Source organism: Brienomyrus brachyistius, chromosome 15 (assembly GCF_023856365.1).
Source record: "Brienomyrus brachyistius isolate T26 chromosome 15, BBRACH_0.4, whole genome shotgun sequence".
Lineage (NCBI taxonomy): Eukaryota > Metazoa > Chordata > Actinopteri > Osteoglossiformes > Mormyridae > Brienomyrus > Brienomyrus brachyistius.
Genome location: NC_064547.1, coordinates 11,856,340 through 11,878,388, shown reverse-complemented (window position 1 = coordinate 11,878,388; position 22,049 = coordinate 11,856,340). Strand labels below are relative to the sequence as shown.

The window sequence follows — 22,049 nt, the reverse complement described above, 5'->3', positions numbered from 1 at the left end:
TGACTGAAACCACTAGTATGGGAGGACTACTCCACAAACTAACACAGAAATTTAGATACATATGAGGTTCAGGTGGCATAGCAATAGTGTGTGTGTGTGTGTGTGTGAGAGAGAGAGAGAGAGAGTTAGAGAGTTAGTGTCATTCTGCTTGTTACTTGAAGGAACACTAATACATAAAATAAACACTTTTACAAAAAGATAGGATGGTACCTTTTTTTTTTTTTTAATTATGCAGCATTGCACATTATTTTTTTATATATCAAATATTACCTTAATGGATTAAAAAGGAAGCTTGCTTTCTGGAGAGAAAGCCTTTCAAAGGCAAATTTCACCCCTGTCCCTCAGCTGTGCAACTTTCATGATGGAAAATTGCATCACTGAGTGTCTGACACAGATTGAGTGACCACCTGAAATGCTTTGAGGAGCACCATGTCTGGAAAGTAAGTGGGAAAGTTTGACTGGGTGAGGGACCCATTCCACTCTGATTCAGGCACTGTTTGCCTGCCTGTCACCGCTGTTGAACAGCTGATCAAACTATGATGTGATGGAACACATCAGGCATTGCATTCATGAGTGGCTGTGGAGGGTTTCTGGTTTGGAGTACGTGAGCAGTACCCAGAGATCGCAATCACAAGTCTTGGTTCCTTTTGGAAGCACATATTTGTGTGAAGCTGGATTTAGTGTGTTTGTGTGCATGAAGTTGAAGTACCTTTCCCAACTGAATGTGACTGCAGAGATGGGATGCAAGCTCTGTCCTACACTCCTGAACTTCGACAGTTTGCAGCACAATATGCAATATCCCAACTGTCACATTAACTAGGGTAAGATAGATAAAATAAAAGTGAACATTTACTCAACATATTTCAAAAGTAGTCCATATGAATCAAAACGTCTATGTTATAAATGATTGAGGTCCTAAAAAGGTTGGCTTATATTTTTAGTATATATGTTACAGTTCTGTTATCATGGAAAATGTTAGTCATAATGCAAATGAGAAATAAATAAAGTAGAATATAAATATTCAGACATAAAAACCCAAATCATGTAAATAGTTGCTTTTTGCATCAACATATGTTTATCTTGCACTTTCTTGTGACTTGCCTTATGACAGTATCAGTAATTCATTGCCTGCATTTTATCACATTTGTGTTATTCCTCTTGTAGTTCTAACCCTTTAATCTATGTATTGCCCTAGAAGTTATATTTAAGATGAGGAACATCCACTGTACAGTGGTGTGGACTCTTGTTGGGCAGATAACATCACATAGAGTTCAGATTTGAAGGCGTACATCAGGTTGTTTGGTAGCTGACACAGACTCCACAGAATACTGCATTTAAGATGATTTTCCCCCCATTGTGCATATTAATGAAATAATGCAGCGTTTTGGAAACATAAAACAATTGAGTCCATAGTTGTCGGACTTATTTTTAGCCAAGGAACAGAAAAATTTAGTGGAATATAATATGAATTTAAATGTTTTTAATTAGAGTGAAGTTGGGGATGGTTTCAGTTTCTCCTCTTTTGGTGCCTTTTCTCCCTGAAAGTAGTTTCGAGCCAGTTCGGTTGAAGAGTTGCTTAGAACCGGATCAAATTTCAGCAAGGAGAATATAATTGAAAGAATTAACTGAATTAACAACTCTGTACAGAACAGTGAGGTACCTTTTGGCATTTACTCTAGTGCACTGAATGCTTTTTTTTGTCTGCTTTCTGCTGAAAGCTGTAACTAATCATATCATTAGCGTCATGCTCCAATGCTGTCTCTAACTCCGTGACCATAAATAGGTTTTGTTATGTTTCAATTCCTCTTTAGACTTGTGAAGGGAAATGGAGCCAAAACTTATTTTTATTAACTTATTTTTTTCCAAGATATAAAGAAATAAAGGAGTAAAACTACTGTTAGTGAATTTGTTTTTAAACTCAATGGGCCCTATTTTGCACGAAAGAGTGACGCAAAGTGGTTTTGCTAAATTCATACATTTTTTTTTTAAATGAAGCATTGATTTTTTTTTTTTAAGGCAATGCAATGACATTGTTCTGTTGACCAACAAAAACCACGTATGAAGTCAGTGGCGCATTATTAAACGGTATTTAAGTTTTGCATTTTAGAAATGTGTGTGTATGGAGCTCATTATAGACACAGGTACATGCTCGAAGTGCACTTATAGTTTATATTTTTTCACTTCATTTGTATACATTTCATTATAGAGATTATACCATCTCTGGCACTTAGCCATCTCTCTTATTTGACTCTCCCTGCCGGCCCTTGGAGGATGGGCTCCCCCATCTGGTGCCTCCAAAGGTTTCTTCCTTCTAGGTAGTTATTCCTTGCCACTGTTGCCTATGGCTTACTCACTGGGGGCTTTGGATGAGGCTGCTGTAAAGTGCTTTGAGATCATGTAATGTTGTGATAATGCGCTATACGAAAATTAATTTTTTTGTTTGTTATAGAGTACATCTGGTCCTTTCAAGTAATCATACTGTTTAATGCAACACCAAAAGAAAAAAAAAAAAAAAAAAAAAAAAAAAAAAAATATATATATATATATATATATATATATATATATATATATATATATATATATATATATATATATATATATATATATATATATATATATATATATATATATATATATATATATATATTAGCTTGTTCTTTACTTATCGTTAAAAAATCTTTCGATTCCATTATCAAGATTTAAGCACGTACTGTAATTAAGGACATTTGAATTGCTGAAAATGCTTTTCCGATGTTAAAATAAGTGAGGTGGAACATTACAATACAGCCCTCAGAAGGTTGCGGCAAGCTTTGTAGCATGTTGTATGTCGTGTAACTTTGCCATGCATGATGGATGTCTGTTGGACATAAATTAGGACACATTGGAGGACGTTAGAAGGTGTGCTGCTGAATTGCATGTGCTGATGCCAACTAAGGAGTGTCTGCCAGGAGCAGCACAGGCGAGGAGGGATCAGCTGGCCAAAGAGCTGCATCGTTTGTAGCCTGGTAAGGAATCTAAATCGTGAGATGTAGGAAAATAACAGCCCTATTGCCTTTTATTTGAATGTTTTAAAACAGCTTAAAAAAGATGTTGGTTCTATTTTGTTTGAACACAGACTGCAATTATATTTTGCAAACTGCAGACCCAAAATTAAAACAAAACACACAAGCATAATTAAATCCCTGTTCCCAGCTGCTGTGCTCATGCTGTGCTCAGCAGCAAGCATCCGTTTTCTCCATCTTCTGATGCCAGAAAATGAGGACATACTTGCTGTTACCTCATCCTGTGTCTGCTTCACCTCGGAAGGCTTAGGTGGAACAGTGGTGCTCCCATCGATGACGTGTGAGGCGAAAAGCCACAAGCATATGAGCATGTCCGTTTCTTCAGAAGAGAACCAATCCGGTTTGCTGGGCAAACGCGCAGCTGTAATAGCAATTTGCCGTGGCTCATGCACAGGTGCTTTTTAAAGGTGAGGTGAATTGCCATTCTGATTGGTCTATTACATGTTACACCCAAAACACACCTCTGAATAATTAAGAAAGATGGGACAATCTTTTTCTTCTTTGCGCTGGCACCGACTGATTTTTCTGCTGTTGAAATGGCATGATGGATTTGGACAAGCCCATAAATGTTAGTTGCGCTTTACGCTTTGTGTTAGATCAAAATAGAGCCCAATGTATTTACTAGTATTTGATCAAACGTCTTTTGGCTCATCACTTCCAGAAATACTTTTTGTCCATTATTCTCAGCAACTGTGACATTTTAAAATAACGTTGGAGAAACATAACAGTTATTAAAAGTTAATTTATCTATAACTGTATGGGAAGGGAAAACTGGGTAAATATGTACATCTGATATTATGATCACAATCTCCAGGTAGCAGACCTTAAATTAATAGAAGTAACCGTGGTTACACTTGTTTTCCATTTATGTTATTAGCAGCTTATTCCAGTATATTATGTTCCCATGGCTATAAATACATTTCTCAAATACACTATTGCCAAAAGTATTGGGACACCCCTCCAAATCATTGAATTCAGGTCTTCCAATCACTTTCATGGCCACAGGTGTATAAACACAAGCACTCAGGCATGCAGACTGCTTCTTCAAACATTTGTGAAAGAATGGGTCACTCTCAGGAGCTCAGTGAATTCAAGCGTGGTACCGTGATAGGATGCCATCTATGCAATAAGTCCATTTGTGAAACTTCTTCGCCGATAAATATTCCATGGTCAACTGTCAGTGGAGGCAATTGGGAGCAACAGCAAACTAAGCCGCAAAGTGGTAGCCATGTAAAATCACAGCGGGGACAGCGCATGGTGTCACAGTGTGCAGACGTCGCCAACTGCCTTCAGTCAATAGCAGCAGACCTCCAAGCTTCATGTGGCCTTCAAATTAGCTCAAGAACAGTGCATAGGGAACTTTATGGAATGGGTTTCCATGGTCAAGCAGCTGCAACCTTCAAGTGCAATGCAAAGCGTTGAATGCAGCGATCCGCTGGCAATCCGCTGGACGAGTCTGGGTTTGGTGGTTGCCAGGAGAGCAGTACTTGCCTGATTAGACTGTGCCAAGTGTAAAGTTTAATGGAGGGAGGGATTAGGGTGTGGGGTTGTTTTTCAGGGGCTGGGCTTGGCCTCCTCGTTTCAGTGAAAGGAACACTTAATGCTGCAGTATTTTCAAACCATTTTGGACGATTTCATGCTCCCAATTTTGTGGGAACAGTTTGAGGATGGCCCCTTACTGTTTCAACATGACTGTACATCAGCGCACTAAGCAAGGTCCGTGAGGACATTGATGAGTGAGTCTAGTGTGGAGGAACTTCACTAGCCTGCACGGAGCCCTGACCCGAACCTGATGGAACACCTTTGCGCTAAATTACACCTGAGACTGTGAGCCAGGCCATCTGGTCCAACATCAATGCCCGACCTCACAAATGCTCTCCTGGAAAAATGGTCAAAAATTCCCATAAACACACTCCTAAACCATGTGTACAGCCTTCGCAGAAGAGCTGAAGCTGTTATAGCTGCAAAGGGTGGACCAACTCCATATTAAAACCTGTGTATTAAGAATGGGATGTCATTAAAGTTCATGTGTGTGTAAAAGCAGGTGTCCCAATACTTTAGACAATATAGTGCATGTTGTGTTTCTCTGCATCCAGTTCAAACATAAGAACATAAGAAATTTACAAACCAGAAGAGGCCATTCGGCCCATCAAGCTTGTTTGGGGAGAACATAACTAATAACTCAGAGTTATTAAAATCTTATATAGCTCTGATTTAAAGGATCCCAGGGTTTTAGCTTTGATTAGTTTTAGTTTGCAGGCTTGACTGTCTCCCGTTTTTTTTTTCCTTTGTCCACATCATAGTTTAATTTTTAATGAGAAACGACTAGCCTTCCACCACATCATTTTTAGCTAGTTTTCTAGCTTTGCTGTGTTGATTGCACATGTGATGGTGTATACTCTGAAAAGTGAAACTAAAATAGCTTGGAACAGAGGGTGAGGGTATTTTGGGCAGGGTGGGGATTTTGAGAAGTTCTCAGGAATTTTCTGTTGAATATGGAAGGCTGGTATAACACCTTAGAAATTCTAGACCATGCTTGTGGACAAGAGAAGCAGATGTTCCTGACCTGGAACTTGGTGAAATAAAATTCCATAAATCCCAGTACTGTTGAATTTGGGCAGTTTGTATTTCCTTCATGTGTTTCCCATGGGCTGTTCTCCATAGTGGTTTGGTCAGAGTGGATGTTAAATGAGACACAGAGCTTCAACAAAAGAACATTATCATAGCAGAGAATTTTGTACATGGCTGCCACTGATGGGAGATTTTGAATTACTCTGTGACAGGGGTAGGCAACCCTCATCCTGAAGTGCCAATATCCTAGCAGGTTTTCTATCCTGGCTGGTCTCTGATGAACCACACCTGTTCTCGGGTAGATAGGGACTCGTCTGGTAGGATAGACCACCTGCTGGATACTGGCACTCCAGGACCAGGGTTGCAAGAAAATGTAGTTGGAGCTGTCACAATTACTGGGTTTAAACTCGATTCGCTCTTTTTTTAAATTTATTTTTAAGAAAAAGCCTGTGGCAATACAGCAAAAGGAAGATTGCTCATGGTGGATGCTTGTTCAAATAAAAAGTAAAAGCCTCAGCTGTATGGGAGTACTTTACATTAAAAGCGCAAATACAGTTGTTAGCATTGCAAAGTAGAATTTGGCAATTCAACTACATCGTAAAAGAAGACATTCAGGTTTCACATACATGATAAAGAACTAACAAAGCTGGTGTGCAGGTCCATGATGATGATGATGGCACAGCCATGTTTGAGTTGTAATTAATTTATAAAGTAAGAATAATGGGGTTACACCCTCAATGATTTTGGCAAAAATAAAACTTGATTTATGCCTCTTTAATTTACATTGTGAACTAGGGGTAGGAATTTGCGGTGACCACCCGAATCGATGACATGCGAATGTTTGTCGGTTCAATAAGCATCACAATTTTTAAACAGATTTTGTTGAAGACCATTTCTGCTCTACAATTAAAGACAAGGGCTACAGTGGTATGTATTTGTTGTGTGTCATTCAGTTTCAGTAGTTATCAGTCATAAAGCAGCGCAATACATTTAGGGTTGCAACTAATGAATATTTTTCTATAGATTAATATGTCAACTATTTTACCAATGGTTTAATTAATCTAAATGATTTATGCTGTTCTCACAGTGTATACCAGCCCCATTTTAACAGCCAGCTAAACTCCCTCCACTAAATGCTGAAGTGACAAGATCTTAGATCTTTAGCTTTAATAAGATGCCGGGATGCATTCATGAATTAGGAGTGAAACTCTAAAATAAGACGATGAAATATATATCAATTCCGATTCCAAATACCATACATTACAATGTTATACTGAACAAATTTAACAAAATGTAAATTATTCAGTATGTACAAGAGAATGAACTCAAAATGTATACATTTTCATGAGTAAAGTACAACTTGTTTTACATGTAAGCCATTACAAAATAAAAAAAAAAAAAAAACAAGCCTTTTCACTTTATAAGCATCCAAATGGCATTAGGTAGCTGCTACATGGCAAAGGAATAGGGAAACTAGCCCCGGGATTAACATGCTAACACCCCTAAACATTAATGCACTTAACAAGGTTATGAACATGTAATCGTCACATACATTCTTTAGTTTCTGTTATATCAACAGTATATAAAGGTTACTTGCAGACGATGCTTTCTCACAAAACCAATTACAGTGCAAAATTAGGCGACAAGTATGCCACAATTAAGCTTTTTCCCTTAGGCAATCAGACTCTTGAACAATATGAAAAGCTCAAGTTAATCTGACCCCATATTCATATCCATATTTATATCATATATCCAACTCTTACGTCATTTAGCACTGTGCACTTTATCAAGTGATTCTTCTATTTTTGTAATTAACATTTTTTTTCTTTTTTTTTGATTTTTGTATCTTTTTTGAAGGGTGAGAAAGTAAGAATTTCATTACATGGTTCTAATGTACATATTTTTTACTGTGTATATGACAATAAACTTCTTATTTCCTTATTCAGACTGAAATCTCATGAAAATACCGTGGGAGTACCACCACTAAGGGGAGCCAAATACAAACAAGCACTCGTGGATAGGCAGAATATGATTAATTTTCCTCTAGAAAATCAAACTGACCATTTCATTTGTTAATGTTATTTTGACAAGAATATAGTGTATGTCATTGTAGGGTTTTTAATAATGGACACTAGATTTTTGGCACTATAAAGCAAGTAAGTTAACTTAGTTGATAAGCCTAAGAAATTAATGAGCGATATATTGTGATGCCTAGAAGTTAGTAATCCTATATAATTGCGGCTTATCCTTGTGCTTATTCAATTCAGTTATTCAGTTATGTCACATGCAACTGTTTTGGTATATCATGGAAGCGATAAGCACGGAAGTGGTGTGGTCACCAAGGGACAGCCCAGCAACCGCAGCATCTTTTAAAAGAGGAGATATTGTGGTTAAACAATGTAAAAAGATGTTGGTGGTCTGGAGGTACCTTTTGATGTTGAAAGTCCAACTTATTTTTTTTTAACTTTATTTGGAGTTTTTCCAAATTTTACATTATGCCACAAAAACACCCCCCGCCCCAGGTGTAACAATAACAGAGTAATTGGAAAAAATAAATACATAAATAAATAAATGAATAAAAATAAAAAATAATTAAATAAAAAAAACCCTCCATATTCAGGTGAGTACTATGTTGTCAACATATTCTATGAAGGGGGACCAAATTGCATGGAACTTTGGTCTGCATTTACCTCGGCTATATCTCAGCTTTTCGAGCGGCAGTGTAGAGAGCACAGCTCTTACCCATTGACTAAATGTTGGGGGTCTGGAGGACTTCCACATTAAAAGAATTATTTTTCATGCCAACAGAGAAGAGAAGGCAACAGCTCTCGCCTGCAATCTAGTGTAATGTTTGTCTTGTGGGAGCACCCCAAACAGTACAACAAAGGGATTGGGCACTATTGTAGTGTTGCATATGTGTGAGAAAGAATGATTTGTGTACAGAAATCCAGGGGCTTAGTTTGACAAAATTGGTAGCCCAGTAGTAAAACATAAAATTGGGTAAACCCTGCCCTCCTGCTAGGCTCTCTTCATACGTGGCATCGATTTGTTCCATATGAAGTTAGTAATGTAGCTATTCAACTTATTAAACCAGTTTTTGGTTAAGAGAACAGGAATCATTTGAAATACATATGAAAAGCGGGGAAGCACCATCATTTTGACAATATTAACTCAACCTGCTAATGAAAGGGGAAGCAATGACCATCTGTAAAAATCTGAATTGGTATGTTCCAGTAACACCTTGAAATTATATTCATGGAAGTCTTTGTATGTTTATGTGAAGTTAATACCCAAGTAGGGAAATCTCCGACCCTCCAACTTAAATGGAAAAGTGCTATAATCTATGTTAGTTGCTAAATTATGTATAGGAAAAAGTAAACTTTTAGAAAAATTTTATTTGTATCCTGAGAAATTCCCAAATTGCTGCAGAATCTGTAACAAATATGGAATCGACTCTAACAGGTCGGATAAGTACAGTAATACACCATCAGCATACAACGATATTTTATGTATCTTACAATCCCTAGTGATTCCTGTAACCTTTGGTGATTGTCTTATTGCTATGGCTAAAGGTTCAATGGCTAAATTAAACAAAAAGGGGGACAGACAGCAGCCTTGTCTTGTGCCTCTATGTAGTAAAAAGTATTCTGAGTAATTGGAGTTTGTCCGAACCGAGGCTTTTGTAGAATATTACAGAATCTTAATCCATGCAATAAAAGATGGTCCAAAACCAAGTTATGAACAAATTGCTCCATTCCACCCTATCAAAGGCCTTCTCTGCATCTAGAGATAGTATGATTTCAGGATGGAGGGTGGAGTAGGCAGAATGCAAGATATTAAGGAGCCTCCGCGCATTGTAATATGACTGTCTGCCCGGTATAAAGCTGGTCTGATCGGGATTGATTGTGTGGGGTATTACCTTCTCGAGACGTTGGGACAACATTTTTGTGAGAATTTTGTAGTCACAACGAAGAAGGCTTATTGGGCGGTAGGAATCACAATCAAGTGGATCCCTGTCCTTTTTAGGAATTACAGATATCACAGCTCGTGACATGGTATCCGGCAATTTCTTAGTTGTGATAATTTCTTGGAACAATAGGCCGAACAAAGGTGTTAATTTAGTAGCAAAAGCCGTATAGAATTCTATCGGGAAGCCATCTAGACCTGGTGATTTACCACTCTGCATTGTTTTTATAGCATGTGTGATTTCCTGATTCGTTATTGGGGAATCAATAAAACTTTGGTCTTCAACTGAAATTTTGGGAATTTCTAAATCATTCAAAAAACTATGAGTTTGAGTTGTATTCGCGGATGTCTGAGATTGATAACAGTTTATGTATTGCATTGATATTTTTAAGATTTGTAGTAATTGAACCTGTTGAGGTACGAATTTCCAAAATTGCTCTGTGTGCAGCTACCTGTCTCGCTTGATGTGCAAGCAATTTGCTGGGTTTCTCACCATGCTCATAGTATGTTTGTTTGGTTTTCAGCAGGAGCCACTCTGCCTTCTCAATTGAGAGGTTGTCATATTCTGTCTGGAGCAGTAGTCATGCCTTAAATGTTTCAGAAGTAGACCGGAAATTACCAAGTGAATCTATCTTTTGGATTTGCTCAGCTAGTTTGTTTAGACGCCTATTTTGTTTTTTCTTCTCATAAGCTGTGTATGAAATAATCTGGCCTCTAAGATGATTCCCATATAACAGTATATGAAATACCAGGGGTACTATTAATTTCTATGTAGGTATCGATCTGTTCCGAAATGAGTTTAAGGAATGAGTCGTGAGTTAATAATATGGGATCAAACTGCCAAGTTTGTTGCGACTGAATATTATTCGGAAATGCCAAATCTAATTGCACAGGACAACGATCAGAAATTATAATATTGTATATTAAAGTGGTATTGGCAGTTAGTAACATAGGAAACTGCTTTATGATCAACTAAGTAAAAGTCGATTCTAGAATATGAGTAATGTACCAGCGAGTAGAAAGAAAATTGCATGTGATGATGGAAACAGCTCTTTCTTCACCATGACAGACCGATGCAGCGGTCGCATCACTGCTGACTCCGTACCGGTCCGCTTGTCGCTCTCGCGTTTCATAGTTCCTTCACTCGTGAACAAGACCCCGAGATACTTAAACTCCTCCACTTGGGAGAGGACCCCATCCTCAACCCGGAGAAAGCATTCTACCCTTTTCCGGCTGAGGAACATGGTCTCGGATTTGGAGGTGCTGATTCTCATCCCAGCCGCTTCACACTCGGCTGCGAACTGTCACAGTGAGAGCCGAAGGTCACGGTCCGATGAAGCCAACAGAACCACATCATCTGCAAAGAGCAGAGACCTAATCCTGAGGTCACCAAACCGGACACCCTCAACGCCCTGGCTGCGCCTAGAAATTCTGTCCATAAAAACTATGAACAGAATCGGTGACAAAGGGCAGCCCTGACGGAGTCCAACCCTCACCGGAAACGAGTTCGACTTATTGCCGCCCATGCAGACCAGGCTCTGGCACCGGTCATACAGGGACCGAACCGCCCTTACAAGGAAGCCCGGTACACCATACTCCTGGAGCACCCCCCACAGGACTCCCCAAGGGACACGGTCGAATGCCATTTACTCATGCCACACCCCAGCAGACACACTTGTGGTATAGATTATTATATTGTATATGTAGTAATCCAACTTTACCTGAGCAGATATGTAACTATTAATAATCCCAAATACAAATCTGCGCTGGATATCGCCGGCACGCCATGCGCCTTGTAGGCGGAACCTGCATGTCCGTTATAGCCGAACAAAACTACAGCTAAAAGCGGCCCTGGGGACCAAATTTTTGGTCCATTATAAGTGAAATTCCATTATATGCGAGTCCGCTATATCGCATTCTTTTTATGCATGTTCTTAAAGGCACACGGCCGGGGTTCTGATGAGTTGAGCTGCCTATCGAGACATACTATCGAGCCTTTTTTCACATGTGCAGTTCCACCTTTTGGGGGTTAGGGTTAGATTTTAGGGGTTTGGGTTAGGGTTATGGTAAGGGTTTTAGGGGTTTTTGGGGGTTAGGGCTATCGATTACCACTACTGTAGCCAAACTTGACAGAACACCATGCCCAGTGGATCTTGTCCGTTATAGATGATATTCCATCCACTATAATGGGATTTTACTGTAATTATTTTGGAATTAATTGGAATGCTGAGACATGATTTTTATAGGCTTTATTATATTGATTATGTTGCAATCTCAGCTCTGTTCTCCATATTATGGAAGTATCACGCAGAGGATCACTTCAGAAAAGATGGTTTTTATTCTCTGCTTCCTCGTCTAGCTTTTGCTCACAGCACTGACTACAGGGTTCCATTTTTTATATACGTATATACAAGACTCATTCTCCCAGACAAAATCATGTCATCTTGGTACACCTTACAGGTTAACAAAATAATTCAATTAGATCATGTAAAATATTATGACGGATGAGGACACACAATTCAACAAATTACATGACATCAGCAGTGAGGTCGCAGAATTTCATCCAAGGGAACAATCTTTTGTCCTTTTCCTTTGCAGTGTGTCGGGATTTCGCAGTGCTGCAGGATCACTCACTGGCACACAGCCTTCAGGAGCAGGAAAGTGAGTATCTCCACTCTGTCTTGTATAAATACTGTCTCTGAATGTCTTCTGTTATTTGCACATGACTATTATATTTTAAACCATTTTCAGTATCAGGCTTTTGTGTGAACTTCCTCTCTGGACAAAGTTTCTCTGATACAAACTGCATTACATGGATTAAAGAAATGAACTCGGCCCTGGGAACATTATCATCTGACACAGCTAGACTTTCATTTTGATTTTGTTGGTTTGTTAGTTTGCGATGTTGGATTCCAGGAAGTCACTGTAGGCAGATATGAGAAAATGTTTACTCTGACAAATTTTGGTCTCTGCATAGAACCTGCATTGATTGAAAGTTAAGGTCATATGAGTTTACAGATGGCAGAATAAATATTATGAAAATATCAAGTAATTGTCATCTTAATAAATAGAACGCTGCATTTTATTATTTCTAGCAGAACTCTGTCCATCTTTCACTGTTTTTCTATCCCTAAATTTATTTATAATTCTCCCCCCCCCCAAGAAGGATAGTACGTGAATAATTGAGGAAGTGAATATGCTTTGTCTTCCATGTAATGTGAATAAGATCGATGTTTAATGGATTATTAGGTGCGTTTTGTTGGAAAATGTATGCCTCATTGAACACAGGATTCCTCCGGAATACTTTAGTGCACAGTGTTGTAACTTGAACGAATTTTTAGAATTTAGTGATCGGTGGTCATTGTTAACACGCAGTGCGCAACAACGAAATGCATCCTCTGCATCTAAAATACCAGCTGTGTACCACAGTCTGAATGCAGAACTCGTCTACACTTGAAGTAATTATGGAAGCAAAAGTTACCAGTTAACATTTGCCCAGTACTAACTTGTTGGGCATAATAACGTTTCCACTGACTGGAAATATAAATAAAGTACATTAAGAACGCTTTCTGTGCCCCCCCCCTCCCCCAGTTGAAAACCATTTAGCATCCAACATTCACAAGAGCCGCCTGGTCCAGCAGGATCTGCAGGTGGCCAGACGTCTCCAGGAAGAGGAGGACCTTCGGGCCAAGGCCCACAATCAGAAACGGCACCAAGAACTGTAGGTCATCCCTTCCTCAAACAGGCATTGGAACTGATGTGTGTGACATGAAACAAATAGCTCAGTTACCTACATACCTAGTTTTATAGCTCTTTATAGCAGCCACATGTGCCCCAGACATGTCGCATGGGTGGGGTGTCACCTGTAAAAATGTCGGTTTGCCTACAACAGTTTGGTAAATGTTTGTGAACAGGGCAGTTTTCATTTGGATGATCCAGGCAGTAGTGGCATTTTGGAGAACATTCCTTCACATTTAGCCAAATTGTATGCCTGTTATGTCAGATGGTGTCGATATGTGAGGTGTTCTGTGCTGTCCTGCATACCCCCAGAGAGCGCAGTGACAATGAGATCGCCCAGGAAATCCAGGAGCAGCTGGTCCGGCAAGCTGAACTGCAGAGGCAGCAGGAGAAAAGTGATGCGGTGAGAGCTTTATAAGAGGCTTTATAAGAGGCTTTATAAGAGGCTTTATAAGAGGCTTTATAAGAGGCTTTATAAGAGGCTTTATAAGAGGCTTTATAAGAGGCTTTATAAGGGGCTTTATAAGAGGCTTTATAAGAGGCTTTATAAGAGGCTTTATAAGAGGCTTTATAAGAGGCTTTATAAGAGGCTTTATAAGAGGCTTTATAAGGGGCTTTATAAGAGGCTTTATAAGAGGCTTTATAAGGGGCTTTATAAGAGGCTTTATAAGAGGCTTTATAAGAGGCTTTATAAGAGGCTTTATAAGAGGCTTTATAAGAGGCTTTATAAGAGGCTTTATGAGAGGCTTTATAAGAGGCTTTATAAGAGGCTTTATAAGAGGCTTTATAAGAGGCTTTATAAGAGGCTTTATAAGAGGCTTTATAAGAGGCTTTATAAGAGGCTTTATAAGAGGCTTTATAAGAGGCTTTATAAGAGGCTTTATAAGAGGCTTTATAAGAGGCTTTATAAGAGGCTTTATAAGGGGCTTTATAAGAGGCTTTATAAGAGGCTTTATAAGAGGCTTTATAAGAGGCTTTATAAGAGGCTTTATAAGAGGCTTTATAAGAGGCTTTATAAGAGGCTTTATAAGAGGCTTTATAAGAGGCTTTATAAGAGGCTTTATAAGAGGCTTTATAAGAGGCTTTATAAGAGGCTTTATAAGAGGCTTTATAAGAGGCTTTATAAGAGGCTTTATAAGAGGCTTTATAAGAGGCTTTATAAGAGGCTTTATAAGAGGCTTTATAAGAGGCTTTATAAGAGGCTTTATAAGAGGCTTTATAAGAGGCCGCTTACTGCGGTTTTCTACATTCCACACGATAGCGCTGACAGATTTTCACCATAATGATCTGACAAAGTACCTTCCCCCTGCTCTTTTGCTTGCTTACGCAGCTACTGTGCTAACAAAGATATTTCCACCCTTTTAAGACTGTTTAAAAACCTTTCTAAATTAAGTAGTTTTTTTGAATACTTTTGTCCATAAACATGTCCACATGTTAGTCAAAGACTGTAAAAGACTGTGATTCTGTGTTGTGAACTCCAGGCTGCCGGCCTGTGGTAGCATAGTGTGTCCAGGGTATTCCCCTCGTCACTGTGTTCTAAGCACTGTATTCTCCTCGCTTGCCACCACAGGCCATTGCCCGCAAGCTCCAGGAGAAGGAGATGAAGGAGGAAAGGCGACGGCAGAAACAGCTGGAAGCCAATTTTAAGGAGGAGTACTACGACGAAAAAGGAGGTGGGTTGACCATAGTGTCCCTGGTGCCATCTGAGGCATCAGGCTTCTGGCAAAGGACACGCCACCACATGGTTTACAGAATGCCATGTCAAGTGTTCTAGTAAATTCCAGCTCACATTTGACACCTTGCATCGCAGCTTGCCACACTCGGGGTTCGATTCGTGAAACCATTTCTGGGAATTGTATTTGTTCTTTGGCCTTCCAAGTGAAAGTATGATGAGCGGAGGAGAGCTTGGGAGCTCCAAGCTGGTCAGTGTGGCGTTGGAATGCCAGCCTCCTTGCTCACACAGATGAGCGTGTCGTTTGGCTCTCTTGTACCTGTTAGCCTGGCAGTCTGATTAGTTTATCAGCTGTTTTTCTCAACTGAAAGCTTCCCTTTCAGATTCAATTATATTTCTGATTCCGCTCGTAAGTAGAGCTTATGTTGCCTGGAGGAATCAGCAGTGTCAAATACTCCAGCTGACAAACGATTCCGATTATAAGTTGCATTTGCTGATATTGGGCTCTGTGCTGCCTGTTTGTAGTTCAGCTCCCCCCCCCCCCCCAATTATATTGTCTTATTTCTTCCATCTGAATCTACACAATGCTGTTTTTCTTTTGGCCTGTTTGTGCTTCCTGCTACAAGATATTGGTGCTTTAGCAGTTTTTTTCTGTACTGTGCACCTGTTCTGAGGCTGGGCGATTATATCAGGTTTTTATGATATATCGATATATTTTCATGCAAGATATATGATGAGACAAAATTGTTTATATCGATATTGTTTATTGCTTTAAAATTCTATTCATAGTGCCACCACTTCGCCTGTATTTCCTCACCCTGTCTCTTACAAAACTGTGCCCTGTCCCACCCCACTCCCTCTCTGAACACAACCCACCTCTCCCACCCACTCACCCACCCACTCACTCACTCACTCACTCACTCACTCATCCTACATGCAGCGTCAACATCAACATGGAGACAGGCAAAGACACGAGGCAAGCTAATGAAGAGGAGCTGGGGGGTTGTTTCACGAAGTAGGATTTATTGTTTAGCTGCATAACTTGTCAGATTTAAGGTGGTCTGAGCTACATTTAAGTTGACGATTATATAGTCCATTTAGCCCAGATTACCATAAATCCAACAAGTTATCCGGCTAAGCAGGAATCCTACTTAGTGAAATACCCCCCGGGTTGGTAAAATAATACATGCCAGTGTTATAATACATGCTAACATTTCATCCTAACCTATGGAAACGTCCTACCTTTGGGTGCTGCACATGCACACAATGAAATCAAGCCCCTTTTCTCATGCTTACAGAACCGCCCATGGATCTGTCCTACCTTGCATTGGAGTTATGGCTTATTTCTGCGTTTTCAATGTTCATACATTTTCAATATTTTATTAAATACATTGATCACACTTTACTGTCAACATCACGCTGGTTTACTATGCCGTATGTCGAATTACCTGATATGTTTTAACACTTAATCTTATAAGGTATTTCAGACTCGCAATGCCTGCTTACATTACATCAGTTCATGCTTTTTAGACAAGTTACATATTTATTTTTTGGATTATCCGCTTTCAGTTTCAGCCCATAAAAATGACAATAACATTTTCAGTAAGGTAGCACCGATCGATAGATGTATCTGTCGAAACACAGAAGGACAAATCGACATTTTTGAGCCATTTTTTCATGTACATGTACAGCTGTCTATAAATAAAAGTGCCCGTGTGACATTGAGGGCATTTGGCTCTGACTTGGAACAGTCTATTTACTTTATGGGAAAATAATATTGAGATATATATTGTATATCGCGGTTCAGCTAAAAATATCGAGATATGATTTATGGTCCATATTGCCCAGCCCTAACCTGTGTTGTAGCATGAGCCCTACTTCTGTCTTGCATGCTCCATGAATTGCATGTGCCTCACCATATATGTGTAACTCCCTGAATAAAAGGAAAATGTAAATAAACACAACCAGGCATGATGATTCCTCCGTGGTAGCATTACCGAGAATATATATTTGTGTTATTTTCAAAACATCTGCAGAGATATATCGTTTTGTCCAAAATAAAATATTCCAACAGTTAAATATGCATTTATAAGGTTATTCCCAAAACAAAATATTGCACCAATTATATGCACTTTCAGCTCATCCAGCTGTCAGCTGCGAATGTAATTCCATTCTGCTGTACAGGTAAACAAACATTAACATCTCTCACTTTTCTTAAAACAGATAAAATCAAGTGTAACAGGTAAGTATAACAAGGGTCTATTAATCAATAAACATGACCTTAAATTTACAAATGAGAATTTACAAAAAATAAACTAAAAAAATACATATGGCATTTGTCCCTTCGTATTATCCGTTTCTTATCATGGCGAATCACTTAAGAAGTGAACATACGAATAAATGCGTAACAAAGTACACCAACAAACAAACCAAAAACCAAATGCTTTGTGTATTACTGAGCTTGACCTGAGCAGAGTGCACACGCTGTACAACAAGCTGGCCTCAGGTCGTTCTGTTCCCGCCACTGGGGAAGAAGTTTCAGCTAGCCGCTTAGCCATATACTGATTAACAATTTACAACTGACAATACAGCTTCAAAACACACTCAACATACAATCGAGATGTTAATAAAACACAAATAAAATAGCGCAACAAACATATTAACAATTCAGGAGCTAATATGCTCATACCGTACCTGAATAAAGGGGAAATGTAAATAAACACATCCAGGCATGACGCTTCCTCTGTATTCCTGCATTACTGAGAAAGAGGCATCGTGCTGAAAGTTTCCCCTTTCCGGCCTCCGCAGACATAATCAATCAACCCGTTATGAGCAGAAAGGCTCAGCAGGTAAACCGCAAGTTAAATATGGATGTATTGGCAGGTATAATTTTTTTCTTTAAAAGCTTTTAACCCTGTCAGCCCTTTTTTAACGTTTTAAACTTTTCTCAGAGCTTTGGCATTTTAACCTTTTTTAAGTAAAACTTTGTTTTTATCAGACATTTTATATTTATAATTATGATTTTTTTTCATGTATTAATAAATGAATTCTGCTTTCCCTCAATGACCGTTTTTTTTCCCCAAAACTACTGTGTTACAGCTTTCTAATAAAATTAATCTATCACACATGCATAGACCAGACATACTATATGTACTGTGCTTGACAGAATGGGCAGTCAGAACCCTTGCAAATTATGAGAATATCATTTTCTGCATCCATTGGTTGAGGGACTGTCATTTGCCCCAAGATTCCATCAGCAAATCTATTCTAGCCGAGAGACCCATGATGAATAGTTAAAAACTGTCAGAGGCTGTCAGTTATTTGCCAAACAGACTACAGATTAGGAGCCTAATGTTCTGTGACCTTTTCCTTTGGCAGCAGAAAACCTCTTGCTTGGGGGACGTGAAGCCAAACTCGGGTGTGCAGAATGCCAAAAAGCCTTCTTGTGGTGAAGGTTTCCTTACTAATGTATGAGCACCTGCCTTAAAGTTAGGGCTGGATTATATCACACTGATATTTTATTGGATATACACAATAATTACCAGGACTTTAGATGATGGTTGAAACATTTGGCTGGATGCCAGCATTTCGGTATTATATAGACATTTATTTAGAGCCACTATTCTTGAGCAGAATAGTAATACATCTAAAATATTAATGAGGGATTTTATGATGTCCAGAAATTAATCAGCATAAATTTGGCATATCCTTATGTTTAATAAACTTATCAGACTTTAAACTGCTAAAAGTACCACTACACCACCAATTTTTTTTTACCTTGTTTATCCACAAGTTCACCTCTTTTAAAAGATGTCGTGACTGCTGAGCTGTTCCTTTCTTCACTGCCACCAAACCATAGTATACTATGAAAATTAAAATGAACATTATGTGGTGAGCTCCACTAACCAAATTTGATAAACATGAAGATACGCAAAGTTTATATAGATTGCTAACTTTTGGGTGTCACAAAACATCTCATATAAAGTTTAGCTGCACTACTAATCTGCTTAACAAATTGTTGGTCCAAAACGTCCAAATAGCACTGAAAAGCAGGCATTTGGCCAGATGTTTCAGCCGTCATTGAAGCCCTGGTGATTATTGAACATCCATCCATCCATTTTCCAAACCGTTTATCCTACTGGGTCGCGGGGGGTCCGGATCCTATCCCGGAAACAATGGGCACGACGCTGATTATTGAGCATGTGTGATATAATATCGATGTGATGTTGGTCAGGCCTCTCTGTGCTGAAGGTGGTGGAAAAGGAGGAGGAGTCTAACAGTATCAAGAAAAATCTAACATAAAATGTAAAATTTAAACATGAGGGAAAATATTTCAATAAATGAAATAATCTCGGTTAGACATTAGAGCAGATCTTATTTAAATAAAATGTAAATGTTTACTTTCTGAATTTTGGGCTCAGACATTTCAGATTTTTTTTGAATGTTTATTCACTTGAAGCATGTTCTAGACAACTAACCAATGTTTACTAATCCAACTCACCCCCTTCTCTACCCATTGCCCTCTCCTATACTTTCACCTTGCCTGCTCCCTCCCAGCCTCCCAACTTCCCTCAGACACCAGGAAGGGCAAACGTTCTGAGTGGGATTCATCTGAGTGGAATGAACATGCTGAACACTGTCCCCCAGAGATCACCAGAGGCAGACACCTCAAGTGCAACTTGTCTGACTGTGACCAGGGCAAACACTGTGACCAGGGGCATGTCAGGCACATAAAGGGCAAACACTCTTTTGACTCCAACCCCATCAGACTCCACAAGCCCGAGTTGTCAGGGTATCGGAGGGAAGAGACTCATCATGGATATAACTGGTTGATGGATACCCGCGAGGAGCATTCGTCTTTTACTGGAGCTAGTGGGGAGCTGAGTGACTCACAGGATTCACTGGAATTAGAGATGATGGTGAGACGAAAGGAGAGGCCTGCTGAGTTGTCTACGTCTCCATGGCCCCATGAAAGAGACAAAAGGAGGAAAAGAGAGAGAAACAGGGAGGGCTGGGGAGGGCAAAAGTGGGAAAAAGAAGCGAACTGGGACAGGGATAGAATAGAGTGTGAGGGGAAGCATGGCAGAGAACGGGGGAGGGATGAAGTGTGGGAAAAAGACAGGAACAGAGAAAGGGACAGGAACGGAGAGCTGGTGGGGGACAGGGAGCCGGATAGGGACAGGGGGTGGGAAAGAAATAAAGACAGGAATAGTGTGTGGGAGAGTGAGAGAGAGAGGAGCAGAGAATGTGAGAGAGACAAGGATAGGGGTGGGGAGTGGGAGAGGGACAGAGACAGGAAAAGGAAGAGAGACAGGGATAAGAGCAGGGAGGGGGATAAAGGCAAAGACTGGGAAATGGAAAGGGGAGGACATGGGGAGCGGGAGGCGGGCAGAGACAGGCAGTGGGAGAGAGACCAAGATGAGGAGCAAGAGGGGGACAGGAACAGGGAGAGAGGGAAGGACAGAGACGGGGACAAGAGCAGGGAGGCGGAGAAAGCTGGAGACAACGAGAGAGGCAGGGAGTGGAGGAGCGACAAGGACAGAGTTGGTGAGCAAGATGGGGATAGAAATGGGGATAGAGACAGGAAAGTAAGGCACATGGAGGGGGATAGGGACAGAGACAAGATGAGGAACAGGAGCATGGAGGGGGAGAGAGACACAGACAAGATGAGGAACAGGAGCATGGAGGGGGAGGGAGACACAGACAAGATGAGGAACAGGAGCATGGAGGGGGAGAGGGACAGAGACACGATGAGGAACAGGAGCATGGAGGGGGAGAGGGGCAGAGACAAGATGAGGAACAGGAGCATGGAGGGGGAGAGAGACACAGACAAGATGAGGAACAGGAGCATGGAGGGGAAGAGAGACACAGACAAGATGAGGAACAGGAGCATGGAGGGGGAGAGGGACACAGACAAGAAGAGGAACATGAGCATGGAGGGGGAGAGAGACACAGACAAGATGAGGAACAGGAGCATGGAGGGGGAGAGGGACAGAGACACGATGAGGAACAGGAGCATGGAGGGGGAGAGGGGCAGAGACGAGATGAGGAACAGGAGCATGGAGGGGGAGAGGGGCAGAGACGAGATGAGGAACAGGAGCATGGAGGGGGAGAGGGGCAGAGACGAGATGAGGAACAGGAGCATGGAGGGGGAGGGAGACACAGACAAGATGAGGAACAGGAGCATGGAGGGGGAGAGAGACACAGACAAGATGAGGAACAGGAGCATGGAGGGGGAGAGGGGCAGAGACGAGATGAGGAACAGGAGCATGGAGGGGGAGAGGGGCAGAGACGAGATGAGGAACAGGAGCATGGAGGGGGAGAGGGGCAGAGACGAGATGAGGAACAGGAGCATGGAGGGGGAGGGAGACACAGACAAGGTGAGGCACAGGAAAAGGGAGGGGATGAGGGACAGAAACAGAAACAAAGATCAAGATGGGGTTAGTCACAAAAATTCATGTAATGGCAGAGATCTTGATGGAGAAGGACCTACCCTGAGCCAGATTTGGTTGGAGGAAAAGTTTGCAGATCAGGAGCGTGAGCTGGGTAGAAGGAGAGTGATTTCATGGGACGATGAATTTTTGTATAACTCATGCTCCAGAAATGAAAGGAGAGGGGAGAGGAGGAATCACTGGGACCCCCGTGAGGAGGTCCCAAGAGCACGCTCCTGTTCACATGAGGACACCTCCCAGTCTTTCTCCCCCAGGGGGCCAGGTATGATCAGGCCCCTGTGTGTGCTAGATCTTCTGCCAAGGGTGTTGCTGCTGCTTCTGGTGGTGGTGGTGGATCTGGCCCTGACATCTTTATACTCCTCTGACCTTCCATCTTAGTGTGGGACTTTTTTTACTTCCTCCCTCATATTTTAAGTGAGCAAACACCTTTTGGGTTAAACCCATGGTCTCTACATCTTGCAAATATCAAGGATGTATTTGTGTGGTTTTATTCGCACTGCTTTTCCTTTGATTTCATGACCTTGGGATATGGGTAATTCTATTGCTTTGTCTTTTACACTTGTTATTAAAAAGGACCTTTTCCTGTAT

At 40.5% G+C, this 22,049-nt stretch overlaps 1 protein-coding gene across 9 annotated transcripts in view; it reads left to right on the top strand.

The window, feature by feature from the left end:
- LOC125708894 (trichohyalin-like) overlaps positions 1–22,049 on the top strand; it is a 28,709-nt gene that overhangs the window by 2,479 nt on the left and 4,181 nt on the right. For 2 of the 9 annotated variants that reach the window (XM_048976802.1, XM_048976803.1), the window contains exons 2-6: positions 12,198–12,260; positions 13,191–13,320; positions 13,650–13,740; positions 14,908–15,010; positions 19,567–21,723. In XM_048976802.1, the coding sequence (XP_048832759.1) occupies positions 12,198–12,260; positions 13,191–13,320; positions 13,650–13,740; positions 14,908–15,010; positions 19,567–21,723 (2,544 nt within the window). The remainder of the gene's footprint in view (positions 1–12,197; positions 12,261–13,190; positions 13,321–13,649; positions 13,741–14,907; positions 15,011–19,566; positions 21,724–22,049) is intronic. The other 7 variants (XM_048976810.1, XM_048976809.1, XM_048976808.1 and 4 more) reach the window with 7 other exon arrangements.